The sequence below is a fragment of the Myiozetetes cayanensis genome, unplaced genomic scaffold, assembly GCF_022539395.1.
Source record: "Myiozetetes cayanensis isolate MyiCay16 unplaced genomic scaffold, myiCay2020 scf3, whole genome shotgun sequence".
NCBI lineage: Eukaryota > Metazoa > Chordata > Aves > Passeriformes > Tyrannidae > Myiozetetes > Myiozetetes cayanensis.
In genome coordinates this window covers 1,460,653-1,483,693 of record NW_026087521.1, presented here as the reverse complement: position 1 = coordinate 1,483,693, position 23,041 = coordinate 1,460,653, and the positions used below count along the sequence as shown (strand labels likewise).

General features: G+C 48.1%; 2 protein-coding genes and 1 long non-coding RNA gene across 3 annotated transcripts in view; 1 reads left to right on the top strand and 2 right to left on the bottom strand.

Moving 5' to 3' along the window:
* The window catches only part of LRGUK (leucine rich repeats and guanylate kinase domain containing), a 29,100-nt gene extending 26,285 nt beyond the window's left edge, over window positions 1-2,815 (top strand). The window contains exons 17-18 of the mRNA XM_050325229.1: window positions 1,504-1,625; window positions 2,222-2,815. Of these exons, the coding sequence (XP_050181186.1) occupies window positions 1,504-1,625; window positions 2,222-2,361 (262 nt within the window). The 3' untranslated portion in view covers window positions 2,362-2,815. The remainder of the gene's footprint in view (window positions 1-1,503; window positions 1,626-2,221) is intronic.
* A 1,039-nt stretch (window positions 2,816-3,854) lies between these two features.
* LOC126645157 (uncharacterized) lies at window positions 3,855-4,963 on the bottom strand. The gene is made up of 3 exons (XR_007630081.1): window positions 4,800-4,963; window positions 4,628-4,670; window positions 3,855-3,899 (listed from the first exon to the last, which is right to left on the bottom strand). It is a non-coding gene; the product is annotated as an uncharacterized LOC126645157 (long non-coding RNA).
* A 1,792-nt stretch (window positions 4,964-6,755) lies between these two features.
* On the bottom strand, window positions 6,756-18,265 carry SLC35B4 (solute carrier family 35 member B4). Its single transcript, XM_050325230.1, has 10 exons — window positions 18,098-18,265; window positions 15,220-15,333; window positions 13,949-14,051; window positions 13,111-13,160; window positions 11,889-11,970; window positions 11,366-11,426; window positions 10,835-10,944; window positions 10,296-10,371; window positions 9,437-9,512; window positions 6,756-8,642 (listed from the first exon to the last, which is right to left on the bottom strand). The coding sequence occupies exons 1-10, from the start codon at window positions 18,172-18,174 to the stop codon at window positions 8,402-8,404; spliced, it is 990 nt and encodes a 329-aa protein (XP_050181187.1). The 5' UTR covers window positions 18,175-18,265; the 3' UTR covers window positions 6,756-8,401.
* Between the last annotated feature and the right edge of the window lie 4,776 nt (window positions 18,266-23,041).

Sequence of the window (23,041 nt, the reverse complement as noted above, 5' to 3'; positions counted from 1 at the left end):
GCTGGGAAGAAATCAGCATGATGGATGGGGAATGGTGTTGTGTGGAAGCCTCTGAAATATTGGTGAGAACCCCCCCATATTTCTGAAATGTTCTAGTACAGCCTCTAGTGATTTATTATTATTATTATTATTATTATTATTATTATTATTTCTTAGTGTTGTTTTTTTGTGGTTTTTTTTTTAAATGTTATTTTTTAGGTGGTTTATTATTTTCTTGCTGTTTCTCTCCAATTTTATGCTTTCAACACCTGGAATGGGAGAAAGAGTAAACTAAAAAAAAAAAAAAAAGCATTTAACAAGCAGCTGGCTCCAATACCTCATTCCAATCACAATCCATAGGAAAAATATCCAATCAACTGGGATATCATTACATGATGGGCTCTTACTCAGCAAATATATATATATATTTTTTAGCTCATTTCTACATATTTTGTGTTTAGTGCTCACACAACCCTTTTATCTCATTATCCCATTTTATTATTATTTTTTTTTAATTTTAAGCTTCCTGGTTTTCATTTCTTTTCCCATTAAACTGACTGGGAAATCATTCTAGAGGGGAAAAATGTGAGTTTAGGATGAGTGGCTGTAAATGGTTCTCTGCGCTGGGGCTTCCAGAGAAGGACTAAAGGCACATTATCCAGATTAATTTACGGATCCCCTGGCACAAGGATGAAGGAGAGGTGGGTTCTTATCCCCTAACTGGAATTCCTGAAACACTTGGACTTCCCGTGCCCCACAACTCTGGAATCACAGGATTGGCACAAACTACTCCTTGAAAGGATGGGATGAAATTCCTTTGGGAAGGGATAATCCTGGAACTCCTTCCCAGATCCCTAAATCTACCAACTGCTTCCTCTCACCCACACCAGACACGCTGGGAAATGTCTTAAGCATTGCCAGAGGAATCCACTGTTAAGGCCTTTTCCTTGCTTTTCCTTGGAGCAACCTGGTAATGTGTGGATGGAAACGGGAAGGTTTTATGGGAATGAATTCCCACAGGGTTGTGATCACCTGCAGACCACTCAGATTTTGGTTGGAGTAGCTTTTTTTTGTGCAGGAGACACAGCAGCTCTGAAGGGCTTTGGCTGCTGCTCGTGGTAAATGGCTACTCAAAGCTTGTCTTGTCCCTGGGGTGCCACAAAAACTCTTCATTCCGAGGCCATTCCCGCTTTACTCCCCCCCAGGGAATCATTTCCCGCAGTGGCTGAGCCACAGGAGCTGGAATTCTGGAGCTGGTGCTGTGGGGTGAAGCCCTTCCCTGCAGCTGCCTGGGTGATGGATTAATTGACAGCAGGAGATGAAAATCCAGGGCTGTGCTCGTGGCCTGGGCTGGAAATCGGGAGAGAACTGGGAGAAGGTTTTGTGGAGCCAAGCACTGGGATGGATTTCTCCCTCCTGACCGAGCTGTAAATGCTGCCAGACCTGTGCAGCTGCTTTTTTATTGTCCTCTTGAAGCCAGGAATCATTTCCTGCTCTGACCCAGCCATCATTTCCCCCTCCCAGCTCCAGGGAAGTTGGTCCTGCTGCTGACAATCCCCAGGGTCCCAGCACCCACCTCCTGGAGGAACCCGAAGAGGAGCACCAGGATCCAAGAGGAGCTGGGAATTCAAGGGGCAGGGTGAAAGGTTTGAGCTGTTTTCATGGAATCACGGGAGCACAGGGTGGGTTGGGTGGGAAGGGACCTTAAAATTCCACGCTCTTCCCTTCCACTGTCCCAGGTTCATCCAACCTGGCCTTGGACACTCCCAGGGATCCAGGGGCAGCCACAGCTTCTCTGGGAAACCCAGTCCAGCCCCTCCCCACCCTTCCAGTGTCCCATCTGTCCCTGCCCTCTGGCACTGGGACACATTCCCTGTGTCCTGTCCCTCCATCCCTTATCCCAAATCCCTCTCCAGCTCTCCTGGAGCCCCTTCAGGCCCTGCCAGGGGCTCTCAGGTCTCCCTGGAGCTTTCCCTTCTCCAGGATGAACATTCCCAGCTCTCCCAGCCTGGCTCCAGCCCTCAGGGCCTTTGGACACTTCCAGCATTCCAAAGGAACCCTAAAACCAGTGATGGCGTCTCCATGAAGTTCCTCCCCCTCTGGATGAGGCGGAGCAGCCACTGGAAAAGCTGGAGATTCACCCCCCAAACCCTCCAGCTTTTCCAACTGGGAATTCGGGATAAACTCCTGGAAATATAAAAATCCCTCTGGGTGATTGTTCCCTTCTTTCCCATTCCTGCAGGAGCTGGTGAGAACCTCGGGAGAAAATCCAACAAATCCAAGTGGGGCTCTCCCATCCCTCAGCTCCTCCCCCTGCAGGGCTCCCATTCCAAGCCTGTCCTGCCTCCAATCCCACCGGGAATGAGGAGCAGCAACCTTTGATGGCCCCACCCCCCTCCCTCCAAATCTCAGCCACCCTGACTCAGGTTTTCATTAATTTAAAATTAATTCAATTAATTCATTGATTTTAATTCAATAATTCAAAATTTTTAATTCACTAATTAAAAATGAAATGGTAAAAATAGCAAAAATGGCAATAAACCTTCAAAACGAAATCCTAAGGAATGAATAGGAAAAGAGAAATGCTGAGAAATAAATAAATTGAAATGCTAAAAATAAAGTGCCAGAAATGGGAAAAATAAGTAATGAAAAGAAATGCTAAGGAAAAAAAAAGGGAAAGATAAATATTGAAAGTAAATCCTGAAAAATACTGGAAAAATAGATATTAAAAAAGGCAAAAATTAAATGCTAAAAATACTAAAAATACAAAAAATACTAAAATTAAATACCAAAGATAAATACTAAAAATTACTTAAAATACTAAAAATACTAAAATAATACTGAGAAATAAATCTTTAAAAATAAATACTAGAAACAAATACTTTAAAATCCAAAAAATGAAATGCTAAAATGTAAAGTACTATAACTAAAAGACAAATTCTAAAAGACAAATTCTAAAAAATAAATACTAAGAAATATTTCAAGTCTATCCAAGATTATCACTAAATCCATTTCTTATTAACCCTCAAAAAAAAAAATCCCCCAAGTTATTTATTTAGAACTTTATTTTAAAAAGTTGTTTCTCTATTTCCCAAAGCTAAAAAAAAAATTATTTCCCTGGGCACTCCCAGCTGGGAAATGCTGGAGAGTTTTTTTCCCAACAGCCACAGGGCCATATTTTCCATTCAATTCTCTCTTTTTTTTATGGAATTAATTGAGGTGTGGAAGCAACAGGGAATTATTTTGGAAGGGGGAGTTTGTGGAATGTTCACGGGTGAGTTGGGAGTGAGAAAATTCATTCAAAATCCCTTTTTTTTTAAAATAAAACGTGTTCTAGTCATAATAATCTGATTTTCAAGTGCATTTAAACAACCAAGTAAGGGCTCAGCAGCCAAAATTAATGCAATTACTGAGAGCTGGCTGGGCAAGGGGTGAGGATTTGTTGTTTGTTGGTTAAATGGGATGAACTGAAGGGATCAGATCCAGCCTCAAATCCCAGGAAAAACCTCAAATCCTGAGGGTTTGAGTCTTGTTTGGGGACCTCAAATCCTGAGGGTTTGAGGATTGGAATCTTTTAGGAGAACCTCAAATCTGGGTGGTTTGAGGCTTTGAGTCTTTCAGGAGAACCCCAAATCCAGGTGGTTTGAGGGTTTGAGTCTTTTAGGAGAACCCCAAATCCAGGTGGTTTGAGGGTTTGAGCCTTTCAGGAGAACCCCAAATCCAGGTGGTTTGAGGGGCTGAATCTCGTTGGGGCCCTAAAATCCTGAGGGTTGGAGGGGTTGGAGTTTTTTTGGAGAACCTGAGATCCTGAGGGTTGGAGTTTTGCTCAGGGACCTCAAATCGTGAGGGTTTGAGGGTTTAAATCTTTTAGGAGAACCTCAGATCCAGGTGGTTTGAGGGTTTAAATCTTTTAGGAGAACCTCAAATCCAGAGGGTTTGAGGGATTGAATCTTTTAGGAGAACCTCAGATCTGGGTGGTTTGAGGCTTTGAGTCTTTTTGGGGACCTTAAATCCAGAGGGTTTTGCTTGGGGACCTCAAATAGAGGTGGTTTGAGGGTTTGAATCTTTCTGGAGAACCTCAAATCCAGAGGGTTTGAGGATTGGAATCTTTTAGGAGAACCTCAAATCTGGGTGGTTTGAGGCTTTGAGTCTTTCAGGAGAACCTCAAATTCCAGGTGGTTTGAGGGTCTGAGCCTTTCAGGAGAACCCCAAATCCGGGTGGTTTGAGGGGCTGAGTCTTTTGGGGCCCTGAAATCCTGAGGGATGGAGGGGTTGGAGTTTTGTATGGAGAACCTCAAATCCTGAGGGTTTGAGGTTTTAAATCTTTTAGGGGAACCTCAGATCTTGAGGATTTGAGTCTTGCCTGGAGAACGTCAAATCCAGGTGGTTTGAGGGTTTAAATCTTTTAGGGGACCTCAAATCCAGGTGGTTTGAGGGTTTGAATCTTTTTGGAGAACCTTAAATCCTGAGGGTTGGAGTTTTGCTCAGGGACCTCAAATCCTGAGGGTTTGAGGTTTTAAATCTTTTAGGGGAACCTCAGATCTTGAGGATTTGAGTCTTGCCTGGAGAACCTCAAATCCAGGTGGTTTGAGAGGCTGAGTCTTTTTGGGGTCCTGAAATCCTGAGGGTTTGAGTCTTGTTTGGGGACCTCAAATCCAGGTGGTTTGAGGGTTGGAATCTTTTAGGAGAACCTCAAATCTGGGTGGTTTGAGGGTTTAAATCTTTTAGGGGAACCTCAGATCCAGGTGGTTTGAGGGTTTAAATCTTTTAGGGGAACCTCAAATCCAGAGGGTTTGAGGGATTGAATCTTTTAGGAGAACCTCAGATCTGGCTGGTTTGAGGCTTTGAGTCTTTTTGGGGACCTTAAATCCAGAGGGTTTTGCTTGGGGACCTCAAATAGAGGTGGTTTGAGGGTTTGAATATTTTTGGAGAACCCCAAATCCTGAGGGTTTGAGGATTCTTTCTCTGTTCTCCAAGGCAGGAGAACCAGGAGGTGATTTTTAGATTGGAGATTGGGGGGAAAAAATATTTATATAATTGGGGGGGAATGATATTGTATATATTTGAATTAGATAAAATTATGAATTAGATGAATTCTATCAATTACACGAATTATAAAATTAATTATATTGAATTATATGAATTATAAAATTCATATACATATTATAAATTTATAGTATTATAAATATATAATTTCATATTACAAATTATAAAATTATATTAATTATAAAATTATATGAATTATAAAAATATGAATTATATATATAAAATAGATGTGAATTATATGAATTATAATTAAATTTATAAAATGGAAGGGGTGGAATTAAATTTAGAAAAGTGGAGAAAATTGGAGGTTGGGGCAGAAAAACCCCCCTGGAACAGGGAGGGGGTTTCAAATCCCTGGGGATGTGGCACTTGGGGACGGGGATTTGGGGTGGCCTTGGCAGGGCTGGGGGTTGGTTGGACTCGATCCCAGGGGGATTTTCCAACGGGAACAATTCCAGGAGTGTGGATTCCACCATCCCCCCACGGTCCCAGTCACCAGCAGGGGATTCCCAACAGCAAAGGGGGAAAGGAGGGACAAAACCAGCACAGTTGGAAGGGGAGACAGATTTATTGGGCTTGAAAAAAGGCAACAAAACACCCCCTAAAGAGCCTAAAATACCCGAGAAAAATATCCCAAAAATACCCCTTAAACCCCCCAAAAAATCCCCAAAAATACACCCTACACACAAGAAAAATATCCACCAAAATACCCCTAAACCCAAAAAAATATCCCAAAAATACCCCTAAACCCAACAAAAATATCCACAAAAATACCCCTAAACCCAACAAAAATATCCCAAAAATACACCCTAAAGCCAACAAAAATATCCCAAAAACACACCCTAAACACAAGAAAAATATCCACCAAAATACTCCTAAAGCCAAAAAATATCCCCCCCAAATACCCCCTAAACACAACAAAAATGTCCCAAAAATACCCCTAAACCCAACAAAAATATCCCCCAAATGATATCCCCTAAATCCATAAAAATACCCCTAAACCCAAAAAAACCCACCCCACAAAATACTCCCTAAACCCAACAAAATACCCCACTAAACCTAAAAAAAAATTCCCTCGAAATTCATAAAAATACCCCCAAACCCAACTAAAATATCTCACTGAAACCAATAAAAACACCCCCTAAACCCAACAAAAACCCCTTAAACCCCAACAAAATACCCCCCTAAACCCAACAAAAACACCCCAAAAAAGACACCCAAAAAGACACCCTAAACCCAACAAAAACACTCCCTTAAATCCAACAAAATCACCCCCTAAACCTTACAAAAATACCCCCAAAAATACCCCCTAAATCCAATAAAGTACCCCCTAAACTCAACAAAACCCCCAAAATATATGCCCTAATCCCAACAAAAATACTCCCCTAAACCCCCCAAAATTCCCCCTAAATCCATAAAAACACCCCCTAAACCCAACAAAAACCCCTTAAACTCCCACAAAATACCACCCTGAACCCAACGAAAATACCACACTAAAATCAATAAAATCACCCCTAAACCCAACAAAAATGTCCCCCAAAACATCCCCCCTAAATCCATAAAAACACCCCCTAAACCCAATGAAAACACCCCAGAAAATACCCCCGAAACCCAACAAAAATACCCCTAAACCCAACAAAAATAACCCCAAAACATCCCCCCTAAATCCATAAAAACACCCCCTAAACCCAATGAAAACACCCCAAAAAATACCCCCGAAACCCAACAAAAATAACCCCAAAATATCCCCCTAAATCCATAAAAATACCCCTAAACCCAACAAAACCACCCCCTAATCAGCAACCATCACCCCCCAATAAATCAGCACTAATAAATCACCCCAATAAATCCCATTTATTTGGGAGAGGGGGGGATTGAAATCCTAATTTTGCCTCCAGCAGGAAGGGAATTTCTCCCAAATTTCTCCCAATCCATGATAAATATTCAGGAAGCTCCCAAAACAAACAAAAAAATCCTGGGAGCAGCACCAGGATGGGACATCCCTCAATCCCTACCCCAGCATTTGGAATTCTGGGATCTGAAACCTCTCCCCCTGGAATTTCCTCATCCCAAATTTATGTGGCTTTTCCCACCCCCATCCTGGGTGGAGCTGAAGCTTTTGGTGAGTGGATTTGATGGGGAAAAAGTGGGATAAAGGATTTGCCTCTCCCTGGATCCTTGAGGAGCCACCAACCCACTGGAAGGGGAAGCTCGAAATCCTTGGGAATATCCCGTGATTGACACTTAAAAAAGGGGTTTTTTTCCAGGCTCAGGAAAAACAGAACTGGAAAATCCTTCAGGATTCCAGGATGGAGCTGCAGGTCCCCTCAGCTTCCAATGGCTTGGGATGGGATGAACTTTTCCCACAGCAGATTTTTTGGGATCGAGGTCAAAGCAGTGCTGGGAACGCAGCAAAGCTGATCCCAAGGGATGGGAAAAGAGAAAAATCCTTTGGGATTCCAGGATGGAGCTGCAGGTCCCCTCAGCCCCCAATGGCTCGGGATGGGATGGAGGGAACTCTTCCCACAGCGGGTTTTTGGGATCCTGCTATTCCTGGTGGGATCCTGCAGCTTGGGAATCACCCCCCGAGCCGTTTTCCAGGGCGGGATCCACTGGGTGAACTGGGAGGCTCTGGGTGTGTCCAACACCCTCCCAGCACAGGTGCTGCGATCAGGGAACAAGGATTGGAGGAACAGGGGACAAAGGACTCAGGGAACAACCAGGCCTGGAATTTCCACTGGAAAACTTCCACTGGAACAACCCAAGGTGCTGCTCCAGCAGCTGATCCAAGGCTCAACCTCTGGAATGTCAAAGGATGGCACCCAACAGGTCCAGCTGCTCCAAGATGGGAAGAGCCAACAACAGAGATCCAGGTCAGCTTTGACTTCCAAAGGCTCATTCCAATGGGAAAACAAAAACCAAACACCACAAAAAAACAATCCAAAAAAAAAAAACAGGAGGAAAAGCTGGAAGCAAAAAGGGGTTGTATTAAAAAACCCCAAGATGTGTCTGTCCATGATCCAGCCCAGTTTTTGGGAGCTCGGCCCAGCCAGCCCCCCTTTCCTGTAAAAACCACCCCCCTCAAGGGGGAGGGAATTCCCTGCTCCCAATTTCCCATCCCTAACTTTTGGGGGGGGGGTGGATGTCACTCCTCCAAAGTCCCCTCCCCAGTTTTGGGGGGTCACTGCTCCAAAGTCCCATCTTCAACTTCAGGGTTTGTGTCACTGCTCCAGTGTCCCCTCCCAATTTTGGGGTTTGTGTCACTGCTCCAGTGTCCCCTCCCCAATTTTGGGGTTTGTGTCACTGCTCCAGTGTCCCCTCCCCAGTTTTGGGGTTTGTGTCACTGCTCCAGTGTCCCCTCCCCAATTTTGGGGTGTCAGTGCTCCTTGGCCCTGCCCCGGGCACGGATGGCTCCGATGCCGTTCCAGATCTCGGAGTACAGGAGGGTTCCCAGGAAGACGAGGGCGGTGCCCGCCCAGTGCCAGGCGGTGAAGGGGTTTTGGAAGTAGAGGATGGACAGGATGAGGCTCAGGAACTTGCGCAGCGTCACCACCAACGTCACCGTCAGCGACGGGCACTCCGTGGTCAGCGTGAACACCCCCCGGATGCACACGTACCTGGGAATGCAGCTCAGGAATCTGGGAGATCATGGGAATGGGGAATGGGAGGGACATGGAGCTGGGAATGCAGCTCAGGAATCTGGGAGAGGGAGGAGAGACTGGAATGGGAGGGAATAAGGGATGGGGAGGGAGCGAGGAGGGATGGAGAGGGGGGAAGTTCACATCTCGGGTGGGGTGGAACGGATTGTGGGAAGTGTAGGGATACACGGATACAGAGGAAACACAGGGATACCCCATAGATCTAGGGATACCCTACAGACACAGGGATACCTCACAAACCCAGGGAGTAACATCAGGACACCCCCCAAAACAAGGGAAAAACCCAAGGACATCCCACAAACCCAGGGAATAACATCAGGACACCCCACAAACCCAGGGATAAACCCAGGGACACTCCAGGGGAACACCCCACAAACCCAGGGACACCCCAAATCTCCCAGCCTGCCCCCAGCCCTGCTCTGGGACCGAATCAGGCTGGAAAAGCGCTCTGGGATCATCCAGCCCAAGCCCTGGGGGTGTTTGAGGACACACTGGACGTGGCCTCAGTGCCACAGGCTGGGTGACAGGGCGGGGTTGGGTGACAGGTGGCACTCGGTGATCTCAGAGGGCTTTTCCAACCCCTCATTCACCACAGGGCTGGAGATCTCCCTCCAGGGCAACAACTCCCACCTCAACCGGACAACTCCTCACCTGAGCAAAGCCTCCCAAGCACAGGGAGGGCTCCAAGGACCCCACACCCCCTTCCCACCCGTCCTGCTCCCTCCCAGAGCAGCTGGGAGGCCAAAGGATACTGAGTGAGGACGTTCATCAGCAGGTAGAACCACATGATCGGCACAGTCAGCCCGAGCAGCGGCACCCGGAACGGCTCTGGGGGCACAGGGAGGGGCACAGAGGGGGGCACGAGGTCACTCAGGGGCTGGGACACCACCCAAGGGACCCATCCCTGCCCTGGCCAGCACTGATGTCCATCCCTAATCCAGCACTGACCCCCATCAGCACTCACTGCAGCCCCAGGGGGCCCTTCCTGCCTCAGGCACAGCGAGATCTGGGCATGGAATGGGGTTTTGGGGCAGTTCTCTTGGGCATGGTTTGATTTTTTGGGGGGTGAATTTGTCCATGGTTTGATTTTGGGGCAGTGAATTTGTCCATGGTTTGATTTTTGGGGAGTGAATTTATCCATGGTTTGATTTTTGGGGAGTGAATTTATCCATGGTTTGATTTTTGGGCAGTGAATTTATCCATGGTTTGATTTTTGGGCAGTGAATTTATCCATGGTTTGATTTTTTGGGCAGTGAATTAGTTCTTGGTTTGATTTTTGGGCAGTTCTCTTGCCCACGGTTTGATTTTTGGGGGATTTAACTCATTCTTCCCATGGTAAATGAGAACCACAAGAGATTTTGCAGATGTTTCTGCTTGGAAAGGAGGAACAGCAGATGACAAAACACCTTCCCCTGGCCCAGGTTGCTCCAACCCGGCCTTGGACACTTCCAGGGATCTCTGCCGGGGCCTCCCCACCCTCCCAGCCAGCAATTCCTCCCTGAAAAGGCTGGAATATCCCAAAGTGACACCTGGAAGGTATAACTGCCACCCTGGGAGCTTCCAGAGGTTGTCCAGGAAAACCCAGGACGAGGATCCCGGTTCCCAACTCACCGGACTGGCTGAAGAGCACGGCGTGCCGGTAAATGTCGGGAGCCAGCAGGAGGAACCCAGGGAGTGGCAGAGCGTGCTGGGGGGAGAGAACAGAGCCCTTGGGGGTCACTGGGGTGATGGGAACCCATCCCCACTTCCCAACCTCTGGAAAATCCACCTGTAAGGATTTATAATGCTAAGATAGAGGATATTTCGCTGTGAGAACATAATCTTATGTTTCAGCTGTGAAAACGTGATCTGCTGTTCTGATGGCCTTCTGATGGCACCAGGATGGGAAAGATCCACCAAAAAAACCAGCAGCAAAACCAGATGTACAAAACAAAATCCCAATTCCAGCTCTCAGGGTGGGAAAGGACATAAAAGATGTTAAAGAAACAAAAAGCTAAAGGATGAGTATTGTTAGAAAACTGCTGCTGGATTTGAAGGAGCAGCTGCAGATTTAAAGGAGCAGCTCCAGATTTAAAGGAGCAGCTGCAGATTTAAAGGAGCAGTTCCAGGTGGCCCAGCAGGAGCTCCAGGAGGTTCCCTGAGGGACTCACGTTGTAGAAGAGGGCCTCTTTGGAGTGCTTCCCAAACCTCTGGTACAGCGTCTCCTGGAAAATGCCCATCCTGGCCGACGTGAGGAGGGCGAAGGTGAGGGCGGCGATGCCTGCAAGGGAAGCACAGACTCCAATGTGGCACAAGCCAAGCCTGGAGATTCCCCAAATTTGCCATTCCAGGCAAAAAAAGCCCAGTCAGAAAACTGGGAATGGCCCTGGGGCGTAATTTTATCCCAAAGGCCAAAAGACACGAGTGATTTATTCCAACCTCTTTGAAATAAATGAGGCTCAGCCCTAAATTGGTGGGTGCCAGGAAAGGTTTTTGCCTCTCCTGACAGGACATCAATCCCAGATTTTCCCAGAGCCCCCACCCCAACCCCCAGGGATAAAACCAAGACTGAAGGGGCAGATTTGAGATTCCCCCGTGGAATTGTGAGCTGAAGGAAGACCTGAAGCAACCCCGCTGTGGGGTTCAAAAAGCAGAGGAATTAAAGCCATGGAAAATATTCCAGAAATTCTCCTGGCACTCACCCAGCAGCCACCACAGGAAAGCCTGGAGTCCATCCTCTTCGTTCAGGCTGGAGTCAGAGGCCTGAGGGGACGCAGCAGAGTCATCATCAGCACATCCCACCTGGCCCCTGCTCTGTGCCTCCTGTTCCAGGCAAACCCCAAGGGCTCCCATTTTCCATCCCCAGAGCTGCTCCCCTGGCACAGTTTGGTCCCCACCCTGCAGCAGATTCCACACAACACCAGTGGCAGTGTCCCACCAAAAGGGAGCTCCTCGGGAAGAGATGCCCAGACTTGGGACATGGAAACAATCAGAGCCACTTGGAAAGCTCCCAAAAAGAGGTTTATTCTGAGCAAAAAGCAGGTTTTAAAAGTATTTATAATTAATTTAAATCCCATGTTTCTGCTTGCATTCCTTCCCTGCAAAGCACAGGGAGATAAAACCAGGAATAAGAGGAGGTTTAGAGGGAGGAAAAGGGAATTAGAGGGAAGGGGTGGGAATAACGAGGCCCAGAGCCACGATTGGGGTTCTTTTCCCAGTCCTTACCACTTGTTTTGCAGACATGAAAGTGCAGGTGAAGATCCCGAGGGACACCAGGGCTATGGAAGTGTATTTGGACACGCTGTACCTGCCCAGGGGAGAGAGAGGAGACCCCTCAGTGACCCAGCTCAGCTCCTGCTCTCCCTCAGAGCCCCTAAATTTGGGATAAGGGGTTGGAGGGGGGCTCCATGGGTGGGTTTGGAAGCTTCCCTTGTGCCGTGGAGCCAATTCCAGGACTGTGTCCCATGGGATGGGCTCAGCCTGGAGAACCATCCAGGACTGTGTCCCATGGGATGGGCTCAGCCCAGAGAATCATCCAGGACTGTGTCCCATGGGATGGGCTCACCCTGGAGATCCATCCAGGATGTGTCCCATGGGATGATCCATCCAGGACTGTGTCCCATGGGATGGGCTCAGCCTGGAGATCCATCCAGGACTTGTCTCCATGGGATGGGCTCACCCTGGAGATCCATCCAGGACTGTGTCCCATGGGATGGGCTCACCCCAGAGGAACATCCAGGACTGTATCCCATGGGATGGGCTCACCCTGGAGATCCATCCAGGACTGTGTCCCATGGGATGGGCTCACCCTGGAGATCCATCCAGGACTGTGTCCCATGGGATGGGCTCACCCTGGAGATCCATCCAGGACTGTTTCCCATGGGATGGACCCCTCAGGATCAGGGAAGGCTCCAACTCCTCTCCCTGATCAGCAGCAGCACCGACCAAGTGCCGTGACCACCATTCCCAGTGGGAAGGAGGGAGAAGGTAGGAGGAAGGAGGGATGAGGGGAAGGTGTTTTTGGGACTGTTTGATCTTTGGGAGTCCCACCTGGAGCCCCAAATTCCAAACACAAGGGCAGGTGGGATTCCCTGGAGAGTGAACTCCATCCCAGGCCCAGCCACATCCAGAGCAGCATCCACTGGGAGCTGTTCCAGCCTCACAGGACAGGGAGGAGCTGGAAAATCCCTCTTCCCAGTCTTTTTCCCTTTAAATGAGGGAGCAGGAGGTGGGAATGCAGAGGGAAGAGCTATTCCAGCCTCTGCTCCAGGAACACCTCTGGATCCCGGTCTTCCCACCGTTCAGTAGGAATATTTGACAGGAAAAGGGGAGGACACGAAGCCCCATCAGGATAAATCAATGGCAGGACATTCCTCAAGGATTCAGGAGAGAGGTTTGGGATTTGCCAGAGCATTCCTGGCTGACCTGAGGAAAGTTTGGGATTTACCTTTTCTTCAGGATGATGATTCCCAGGGCCATGCTGGCTATGAGAGATCCCTGGGAAAAGAAAGGAAGAGGGAAAACAAAGCAGAGGGTCAGCAGGATGAAATTCCTTGGGTTTTTGGGATGCAAAACTCAATCCCACAGTGCCAAAATTCCAAGAGAAATCCAAGGTCAGGGAGAATGATGGGGTGGGAATGAGGGGAAATGGCTTCTCCTTATGCCAGGAGGTGTTTGGATGGGATATCAGGGATCATTTCCTCATGGAAAGGGTTGTCCAGACCTGGCAGGGCTGCCCAGGGCAGGGGTGGAGTCCCCATCCCAAATCCAACTCTCTGGGATGGGATGATCAGGACACCATTGAGCCAAATCCTAAATCCAGGCTCTTTGGGATGGGATGTTCAGGACACCAAATCCCAAATCCCTGCTCTCTGGGATGGGATATTCAGGACACCACTGGGTCCCAAATCCCCACTCTCTGGAATGCGATGTTCAGGACACCAAATCCCAAATCCAGGCTATCTGGAATGGGATTCAGGACACCACTAGGTCAAAACCCAAATTCCAGAGTCTGGGATTGGTTCCCCACCACCTCTGGAATTCCCTCATCCCACTGAGCTGGAATTTGCTGGGATTTAAGGGGAAAGGGAGAGCTGGAGCTGAGCTCTCAGAGCAAGTTTGTTTCCCCCTCCCTCCCCAAAAACAGCTGGAATTCAGGATTTTTCCCAGGATTTTGGGGACCTCGGGGGTGGCAGAACACCCAGAGCAGGGAGAGGCGCTGGGAATAAGAATTCCAGAGGTGGTGGGGAAAAGCAGGGAATAAAATGCCAAGGGGCAGCACTCACCGAGCGGAAGATCATGTGCAGGGGCATGGAGATGTTGAGGTTCAGGGCGTAGTTATTGACCACGCTGACGGTGAAGAACATGGCCACCATCACCACATAGTACCTGCAACACCCAGAAATCCCACCTTGGAATGCTGGGAACGCTCAGGGAATCCTCCTGGGTTTACAGGGAAAAGGCCCCGGAGCGGAGCAGGAGCTCCTGGGTGCCCTCACAGGGATCCTTTGGATTCCCAGCAAAACTCTCTTTAAATAAGATAAAAAGCTCTTTAACCACATTCAACTCTTCCCCTGTGGAAAATGTTCCACCTGGGCCTCTGGCAGGGAAGGATCTGAGGGAGATTTCCTGTCAGGAATTTCCCTGAGTCTATGTTTTCCTCAGGCCCCTGTCAGGAATTCCCTTGAGGAACAGTCCATGTTTTTCGAATTCCCCTGAGGAACAGTCCATGTTTTCCTCAGGCCCCTGTCAGGAATTCTCCTGAGGAACAGTCCATGTTTTCCTCAGGCCCCTGTCAGGAATTCTCCTGAGGAACAGTCCATGTTTTCCTCAGGCCTCTGTCAGGAATTCCCTTGAGGAACAGTCCATGTTTTTCCAATTCCCTTGAGGAACAGTCCATGTTTCCTCAGGCCCCACAGGTTCTGACAGGGAAGGATCTGAAGGACATTTCCTCTCAGGAATTTCCCTGAGTCCATATTTTCCTCAGGCCTCTGTCAGGAATTCTCCTGAGGAACAGTCCATGTTTTTCCAATTCCCCTGAGGAAGGAGCCCATGTTTTCCTCAGGCCCCCACAGGTTCTGACAAGGAAGGATCTGAGGGAGATTTCCTCTCAGGAATTCCCCCGAGGAACAGTCCATGTTTTCCTCAGGCCCCTGTCAGGAATTCCCCTGAGGAACAGTCCATGTTTCCTCAGGCCCCCACAGGTTCTGACAGGGAAGGATCTGAAGGACATTTCCTCTCAGGAATTCCCCTGAGTCCATGTTTTCCTCAGGCCTCTGTCAGGAATTCCCTCAAGGAACAGTCCATGTTTTCCTCAGGCCCTTGTCAGGAATTCTCCTGAGGAACAGTCCATGTTTTCCTCAGGGAGGAAACAGTCCATGTTTTTCCAATTCTCCTGAGGAACAGTCCATGTTTTCCTCAGGCCCCACAGGTTTTCCAGGGTGGCTGCAGGATGGGTGGGATTAAGGCAGGACAAGTGGATTAACCCTTTTTAATAAAGGCTTTTTGGAGGTCCCGGGTCATCCCTGCCCCTTCCAAAGTTTGGGATCCGCTGTACCTGATTGGGATGGCCGGGCTCTTCCTCCCAAAATTGGCCTCGAAGATGAAACCTTCCACGGCAATGAACAGGAACTGGGAGAAGGTGACGATGTTCCCACATCCTGGAAAGCGCCTGAGGGCATGGAAAAGGAAGGGGAGGGTGAAACAAGGCCCTGGAAAACACGGGGTGCCAATAAAAAGCGGGAAAACAGCTCCTTATCCCACAGGGAAACCGGCCTGGAGAGGCTTTCCCTGTCCAGGATTTCCTGTTCCCTTTGGTAAACACCTCCCTGAGGGGGTTTATCCCACAGAACTTGGGGATAACAGGCAGGGATCCCTTCCCCAAACATTCCCAGAGAGGGAGGGAGTGGTGAATCCCTCGGGAAGTGGAAACTGGTCTGTGTAAGGTGAAATCCAGGAGGACAATGTGCAGGAATCCCTTTCCCAAACATTCCCAAAGACAGAGGGAGTGGTGAATCCCTCGGGAAGTGAAAGAGGAAACTGGTCTGTGTAACATCCCACCAGGATACAGGGCATGGATAAGGAACATCCACCGAAGTGTCTTCTACAAGGCCAGGAATAATAAGAGTCCAGTCCTGGATTTCTGGTATTCCTTATTCCCACTGCACTTGGGAAGTGCCAATGCCAGCTCAGTGTCCCTGTCCTGCCTGTGCCCCATCCCAGAGCCTGCATCTGCTCTCCATTCACTCGGGAATTTTTAGCTCCCTGCTCTCCTCTCTCTTCCTGGATGCCACAAAAAGGGGCTGTAGGATCAGGGAGGAACCTAAAGCAGCTCATCCCAGGAGCCCCAAAGGGTTTCCTTCCCAAGGAGCTCCCAGGGAACAGGGAAGGATTTCCAGGCTCAGGCAGAGCTGGCATGAACTGGAAAACCTGGAAAAAGGCTGCATTCTTCCTGCCAACTCCCACATTCCTCGGGGCTTAATTGCTCCCAGGAAGTTCAAAAGTTGCTCCGTGGGAGAGGAGAGACACCAGGATGGCAAACAGGGAACACAAAGCAGGTGGAAACTCTTGGAATCATCCAAGTTCCTGGGTTCAATAACATCCCTTCCCAGGCACTGGACTTTGCTCCCTCCCAATTCCCAGATCCCTGTGCATGACCTGCCTTTATCAGGGTTATGTGGGGACTGATAAGAGGGAGATAAAAAAGGGTTTTATCTGCCCATTCTTTGCCTCACAACCCTCCCACAGCCCAAGAGGTGCCAACGAGCCTGGATTTATGGCCCCAACATCTGCTCTGAGCTGCAGCCAAGTGATAAAATCCTCCCAGCCAGGGCTTTCCCTGCTCTCCCTCTGTTCCAAACCCACAAACTCTGATTTTTCTGGGCCTGTTTCACACCTCTTTCAAGCCCCTGATTTTTTTGTTCTGCCTCCCCAGCCTGGCAGAAGAATTTCTCTCCTCTTTTCTCAGCCACTTTCCCCAGGTTTCAAGTCTTTTGTCTGTTCTCAGGCAGCTCCAGACTAAACAGTTCTCATTCCTCATCTTTTTCCTCATAAATCCCTGAGCTGATTTCTCCCCAACACCTCTCTGTTATTCCTCACCAGACTCCCAGTCTGGGCACTGCCTTTTGCTGTTCCAGGGCTTTGTTTTTAATGGGAATATCCATCTGCAGGAGGAACTTTTCCTTCCAGGTGCACCACAACCCCAAAGAAATATTGGGTGTCACCCCAATTCCAGTGACCAGGGCACAGGAATTGAGCTGGAGGGATCAGAGGAATTTCCAAAGTGGATGAGAGGATGGATGCTTAGGAATAAAAGTGTGTGAAAAGCAGCTTTTCCTTGATGTCTGCAACCGGACTCCTGGAATTTGGCTGGGGTTTAGGATACTGAATTCAGGCTTTGAACAGGGCCAAACGTTTTAAGGTCTGGTGGGAGCCAGATCCAAAATTTCCTTCGCTTCCCAGGGGTTCATTCCTCCTCTGTCACCGATGCTGCAACACGAGCCAGGCAGGAAAAGATCGGAGCAATCCCTGGAAGGCAAACTCCAGGAATGGCTTCTTGCTTCATCCAGTGACTGTGCAACCTCGTGTGAAGGTACCTGCGTCCTGGGCTTTTGCACTCCCTTTTTCCCTTCAAAATCCGGGATACTGATGGGAGAAAGGATTAGTTTTGAACGCCTGAAGTGACGAGAGCACTGAGTGTTCAGGGGATGCAGCTCCAAGTGACTCCTTGAGATTTTAGTTCCATCGTTGCTTTTTCCCACTCAGGTCTAGGCCTTTCCACTTTCCCTTCCCCGTTGCCAAGCCCTGCCATCCCTCACAGCAGGGTGGGGAAGGTGAAATTCCTCCCAAAAAATAAAAAAACCCCCAGTCCCGACCCGGCAAAGTCCCGTCCCCTCCCATTGCCCAGGGGGACGCGCCGCCCTTGGCTGCCAAAGATCACATTTCCAGCTGGAAAACATTCCCTGCTCGTCCCCAAGGACCCTCCCACCCCCAGGCAGGTCCTGCACGTCTCCTCCTTGGCATTCCAGCCGGGAATCAGCGGTGGCCGGGGATGCTTTGGGAACAAATAGTGGGACCCCCCACCCAGTGCCAGGTCAGGTCAATGACACGGCCCAAACCGAGGGGGACGACCCCAACACCACCCTAAAACCCCCATCGGGAAAGGCGATGATCCACACCTGGGCTCTGCTGGCACATGGATGAGGAGCCCTAGGATTGGGAATGACCCCCAGGGTGGGAGGGGGGGTGATCCAAGGACCGCTCCGATCAACCCCAGGTACCCCTCATCCCAAATCCCCCCATAATCTCCAGGATCCTCCCTGGCACCGCCGCTGCTTCCTCCCCTCACCAACCCTGAACAGGGTTTGGGGACAACGCCGGGACGCTCATCCCGATCCCATTCCCTGCTCCCCCAGCCCCTCCCCGCGGCCCCGCACCTGGCCAGCAGCTCCAGGAACACCACGTTGCTGCAGCAGCCGCCGAACACCAGCCCCACCGCCAGGGCCGGGTGCATGGTGTCGCTGCGGGCAGCCAGGCCGCCTCCCGGGCCGCTTCCCGCATCCCGATCCCGGGATCCTGCCCCGCTCCCGGCCCCGGCCACGCCGCCCCCGCTTCCTCCGCCCGCCGGGAGTTCTCTCCCCGCCCGCCAGGACTACAACTCCCGGCAGCCTTCGCGCCACGCCACAGCGGGTCCCTGCGGGCGATCGCCGCGGGGCGTGATGGGAGTTGTAGTTCTGAGAGGAGTGACGCCATGATGGCGGCGCTGAGGTGGCGCCGGGCGGGGGCGGGAGGAGGAGGAGGAGGGAGAGGTTTTATGGGGCGGAACGGCCGGGAAGTGACTTTTTGGGGTTCTTTGGTGCCGGTTAAAAGCGGCTGCTGATGAATCTGCGCCAAATCAGTGTGGGTTAATAATTATATGCCCGAATAACGTGTTCAGAGTAATGATTGTTATTGAGAGGGTGGGAGGGCGGGGGGGATCACCTGGAGAAGAGGAGGGTCCAGGGAGACCTGAGAGCCCCTGGCAGGGCCTGAAGGGGCTCCAGGAGAGCTGGAGAGGGACTGGGCACAAGGCCTGGAGGGACAGGACACAGGGAATGGGTTAAGAAAAGTGGAGATTTCGGTGGGATATTGGGAAGGAATTGCTGGTTGGGAGGGTGGGGAGGGGCTGGACTGGGTTTCCCAGAGAAGCTGTGGCTGCCCCTGGATCCCTGGGAGTGTCCAAGGCCAGGTTGGATCAACCTGGGACAGTGGGAGGTGTCCCTGGGGTTGGAACCCAACCCATTCCATGATTCTCAGAAATTCCGAGGTTTAAACTCCATCCCCTTGTGCTTCCAGGTCTCTCTCCAGCTGAACCATTCCCAGCCAAGGGAAATGGGGCATCCAGGAGGGAAAACAAAGCTCTGGATGCTCCTGGCACAGCCCACCCCCAAATTCCAGTTCCCAACGGGGCCACAGAGTCCTGAGAGCAGCCCCTTCCAAGGTTTATCCACCCTTTCCATGGAGAAACGTTCCCAATATCCAACCTAAAGCATTCCTGGTGCAGATTGGGGATGGTCCCTCTTGTCCCAATTCCCACCGGGCTCCGTCTTCTTTCAGGGACCCGGAGAAGGAGATTTACGGGTGTGATTCACTCCCACTGGAATAAAAATGGAATTAACTCACAGTCGAGTTCACATCCATTCACAACGAGTGGCACAATAACGTCAGAAAGTAGAAAAAATAATGTCGAAAATATTTGTATACTAAATAAAATTTATTAATTCACCGTTCAGTTCACGTCAGTTCAGTGGTGTCAGAATGAATGATTAAATAATGTCAGAAAACAGAAAAAATAATTAATATAAAAATTTTCAAATGTAATTCACTCCCAGTCAAATAAAAATTAAATTAATTCACCGTTCAGTTCACGTCAGTTCAATGGCATCAGAATGAGTGACACAATAATGTCTGAAAATAGAAAAAATAATTAATATTTTAAAAGTATTCAAATAAAAATGAAAGCAATTCCCAGTTGAGTTCACCTCAATTCAGTGACATCAGAATGAGTGACACAACGATGTCTGAAAATAGAAAAAAATAATTAATATTTTGACCAAATGGAATCCACTCCCATTCAAAAAAATATTAAATTATTTCACAGTTCAGTTCAAGTCAATTCAATGGTATCAGAGAGAGTGACACAATAATGTCAGAAAATAGAAAAAATAATTAATATTTAAAAAATATTCAGATAAAAATGAAATTATTTCACCATTCAGTTCACCCCAATTCAATGGCATTAAAATGAGGGACAGAATAATGTCAGAAAATAGAAAAAATAATTAATATTTTAAAAGTATTCAAATAAAAATTAAAGCAATTGCCATTTGAGTTCACCTCAATGCAATGACATCACAGTGAGTGACACAATAATGTCAGAAAGTAGAAAAAACAATGTTAAAAATATTTTTATCATATTAAAAAAATTATTAATTCACTGTTCAGTTCCTGTCAATTCAATGGTATCAGAGTGAGTGACACAATAATGTCAGAAAATAGAAAAAATAATTAATATTTAAAAAATATTCAAATAAAAAGGAAATTAATTCACCACTCAGTTCAATGGTATCAGAATGAGTGACACAATAATGTCTAAAAATAGAACAAATAATTAATATTTTAAAAATATTGAAGTAAAAATTAAGATAATTCACAATTCAGGTCACATCAATTCAATGACATCATAAGGAACGACACAATAATGTCAGAAAATACAAAACAAACAAAAAACATTCAAATGTAATTCACTCCCATTCAAATAAAAATTAAATTAATTCACAATTGGATTTGTATGAATTCAATGACATCAGAATGAATGACACAAGAATGTCTGAAAGAAGGAAAAAAATTGTAATATTTTAAAAATATTCAAATAAAATTTAAATTAATTCACCATTCAGTTTACCTCAATTCAATGACATAATAATAATAAATAATATAATAAATAATAAATAAAAATAATAAAAATTCAAATAAAAATTGGATTAATTCACACTTGAATTCCCATCAATTCAGTGTCATCAGAGTGAATGATAAAATAATGTCAGAAAATAGAAAAAAGTAATAATAAAAAATATTTTAAAATATTGAAATAAAAATTAAATTAATTCACCACTCAGTTCTCATCAATTGAATGGCATCAGAATGAGTGACACAATAATGTTTGAAAATAGGAAAAAATAATATTAATATTAAACATTAAATTAATTATTAGTTGAAATGAATAGTGAAAACATTCACCCTTCGATTCACGTCAATTCAATGACGTCAGAATGAATGACACAATAATGTCTCAAACAAAAAAAAAATGATTAATATTTTAAAAACATTCAAATAAAAGTTAAATTGATTCACCGTTGAATTCACATCTCTTTTCTCCTTCCCTTCTCTTTTTCCTTCCCTTCCCTTTTCCCTTCCCTTCTCTTTTCCCTTTCCCTTTCCCTTCCCTTCCCAAACCTTCCCTTCCCAAACCTTCTCTTTTTCCCTTCTCTTTTTCTTTTTCCCTTCTCTTTTCCCTTCTCTTTCCCCTTCCCTTCCCTTCCCTTCCCAAACCTTCCCTTCCCAAACCTTCTTTTTCCCATTTCTTTTTCCCTTCTCTTTTTCCCTTCTTTCTCTTTTTCCCTTCCCTTTTTCCCTTCTCTTTTTCCCTCCCCTTTTCCCTTCCCTTCCCTTCCTTCCCTTCCCAAACCTTCCCTTCCCAAAGCTTCCCTTCCCTTCCCTTCCCTTCCCAAACCTTCCCTTCCCAAACCTTCCCTTCCCAAACCTTCCCTTCCCAAACCTTCCCAAACCTTCCCAAACCTTCCCTTTTCCCTTCTCTTTTCTCTTCCCTTCCCTTCCCAAACCTTCCCTTCCCAAACCTTCTCTTTTTTCCTTCTTTCTCTTTTTTCCTTCTTTCTCTTTTTTCCTTCTTTCTCTTTTTCCCTTCTCTTTTCCCTTCCCTTCCCAAACCTTCCCTTCCCAAACCTTCTCTTTTTTCCTTCTTTCTCTTTTTCCCTTCTCTTTTCCCTTCCCTTCCCCTTCTCCTTTTCCCTTCCCTAGATGAACCCCCCCAGCTCTCCCATCCTGGCTCCAGAGCAGGGGGGCTCCATCCCTTGGAACATCTCTGGATTTGCTCCATCAGCTCCAGGAGCTCCTGCTGCTGTTCCCAAGTGCCCCATCCCCACCTCCTTCAAACCCCCCCGGGGTTAAACCCCATCCCATTCCTTAAATCCTCGATCCCACTCCTTAAAACCTCGGAGTAATCGCCGAGATCTCCGGGTGATCGAGCCAGGAACGACCCGAACGAAGGGGGGAAATGGTGAATCTCCCTGGACACGAAGCAGTTAATCATTCCCGGGATGTTTCTCTGCGGTGGGAGAAGGGCAGCTGGAGTGTTTTCCCCGCAGGGATCCAGCTGGTGCTCAATCCTCAATTTACAGCCACCCTGAACACCTGGAAGTGGGGCAGGGAGGGATTTCAGGGGCTTTTAACACCTCTTTGAGGCTTCTTTTAATGATTAATGGGGCTGGGATGGGCCTTTGGCTTCACCTGGAGTTCCTAACTCTGGAGAGGGCTGGGATTCCCCCCCACTTTCCATCTCAATCCGGGGGTTCCTGGTTTTCCCTCTTCCTCTGGATTTGCCCTTTTTGGCCTGGTTGTCTCCTATCCAGAGGATCCTCAGCCCCAGGGATGGGCAGGACCTGCCAGGGGGTCTGGAGTTCCTAGGATAGCAGGAAGGGAAGGAAGGAAGGAAGGAGCCCCAGGGGATCCTTGACTTTTAGCAGGAAAACTGTTGGGTTTTTTGGGATGTGGGGTTGCTGGATCTTCCTGATTTTTTTTTTCTCAGTTGAAATCTGTATTTTTGTGGTGGGAGTTTTAGGAATGGCTGGAGGGGGGGTCCATCCTGCTGCTGGGAGCTGCCGTGGGATGCAGTTCTGCCTTGGAGGTGGTTGGAGCTGAGGATCCCGGTATTCCCATGAGGGTGAGAACACCTGGAAGCAGGGCGGGGGAAGGATTTCAGGGTCTTTTAGCAGCTCTTTGAGAGTTCTTTTATTTATTAGTGGGGCTGGGATGGTCCTTTGGCTCCACCTGGATCCCAGGGCTTGGATGGGGCTGGGATTCCCTTTGTTCCTGGGATTCCCTTTGTTCCTGGCAGTTCCCATGAGGGTGAGAACTCAGATCTGCTCCCTATTTAGGGCTCATCCCCCTGTGTCCCCCACATTCCCAACCCTGCCAGGACAGTCCCCCCCAGAGCTTTGTGGTCACCCCCCCGTCCCCACCCCAAGTGTGGTGTTTGGGTCCTTTTTGGGGTCCTTTCCCAGGAGTTCGATCCAGGGCTTTTGAACCTGTGTTCCCTTTGCTTC

Excerpts from the sequence above, each read along its gene's own strand:
- SLC35B4 (XM_050325230.1), bottom strand. The coding sequence starts at position 18,174 with ATGCACCCGGCCCTGGCGGTGGGGCTGGTGTTCGGCGGCTGCTGCAGC. Across the intron at positions 10,945-11,365 it reads TTTCCTGTGGTGGCTGCTGG|GCATCGCCGCCCTCACCTTC; the intron begins GTGAGTGCCAGG and ends CTTCCCTTGCAG. Across the intron at positions 9,513-10,295 it reads CGTGCTCTTCAGCCAGTCCG|AGCCGTTCCGGGTGCCGCTG; the intron begins GTGAGTTGGGAA and ends CTGTGCCCCCAG.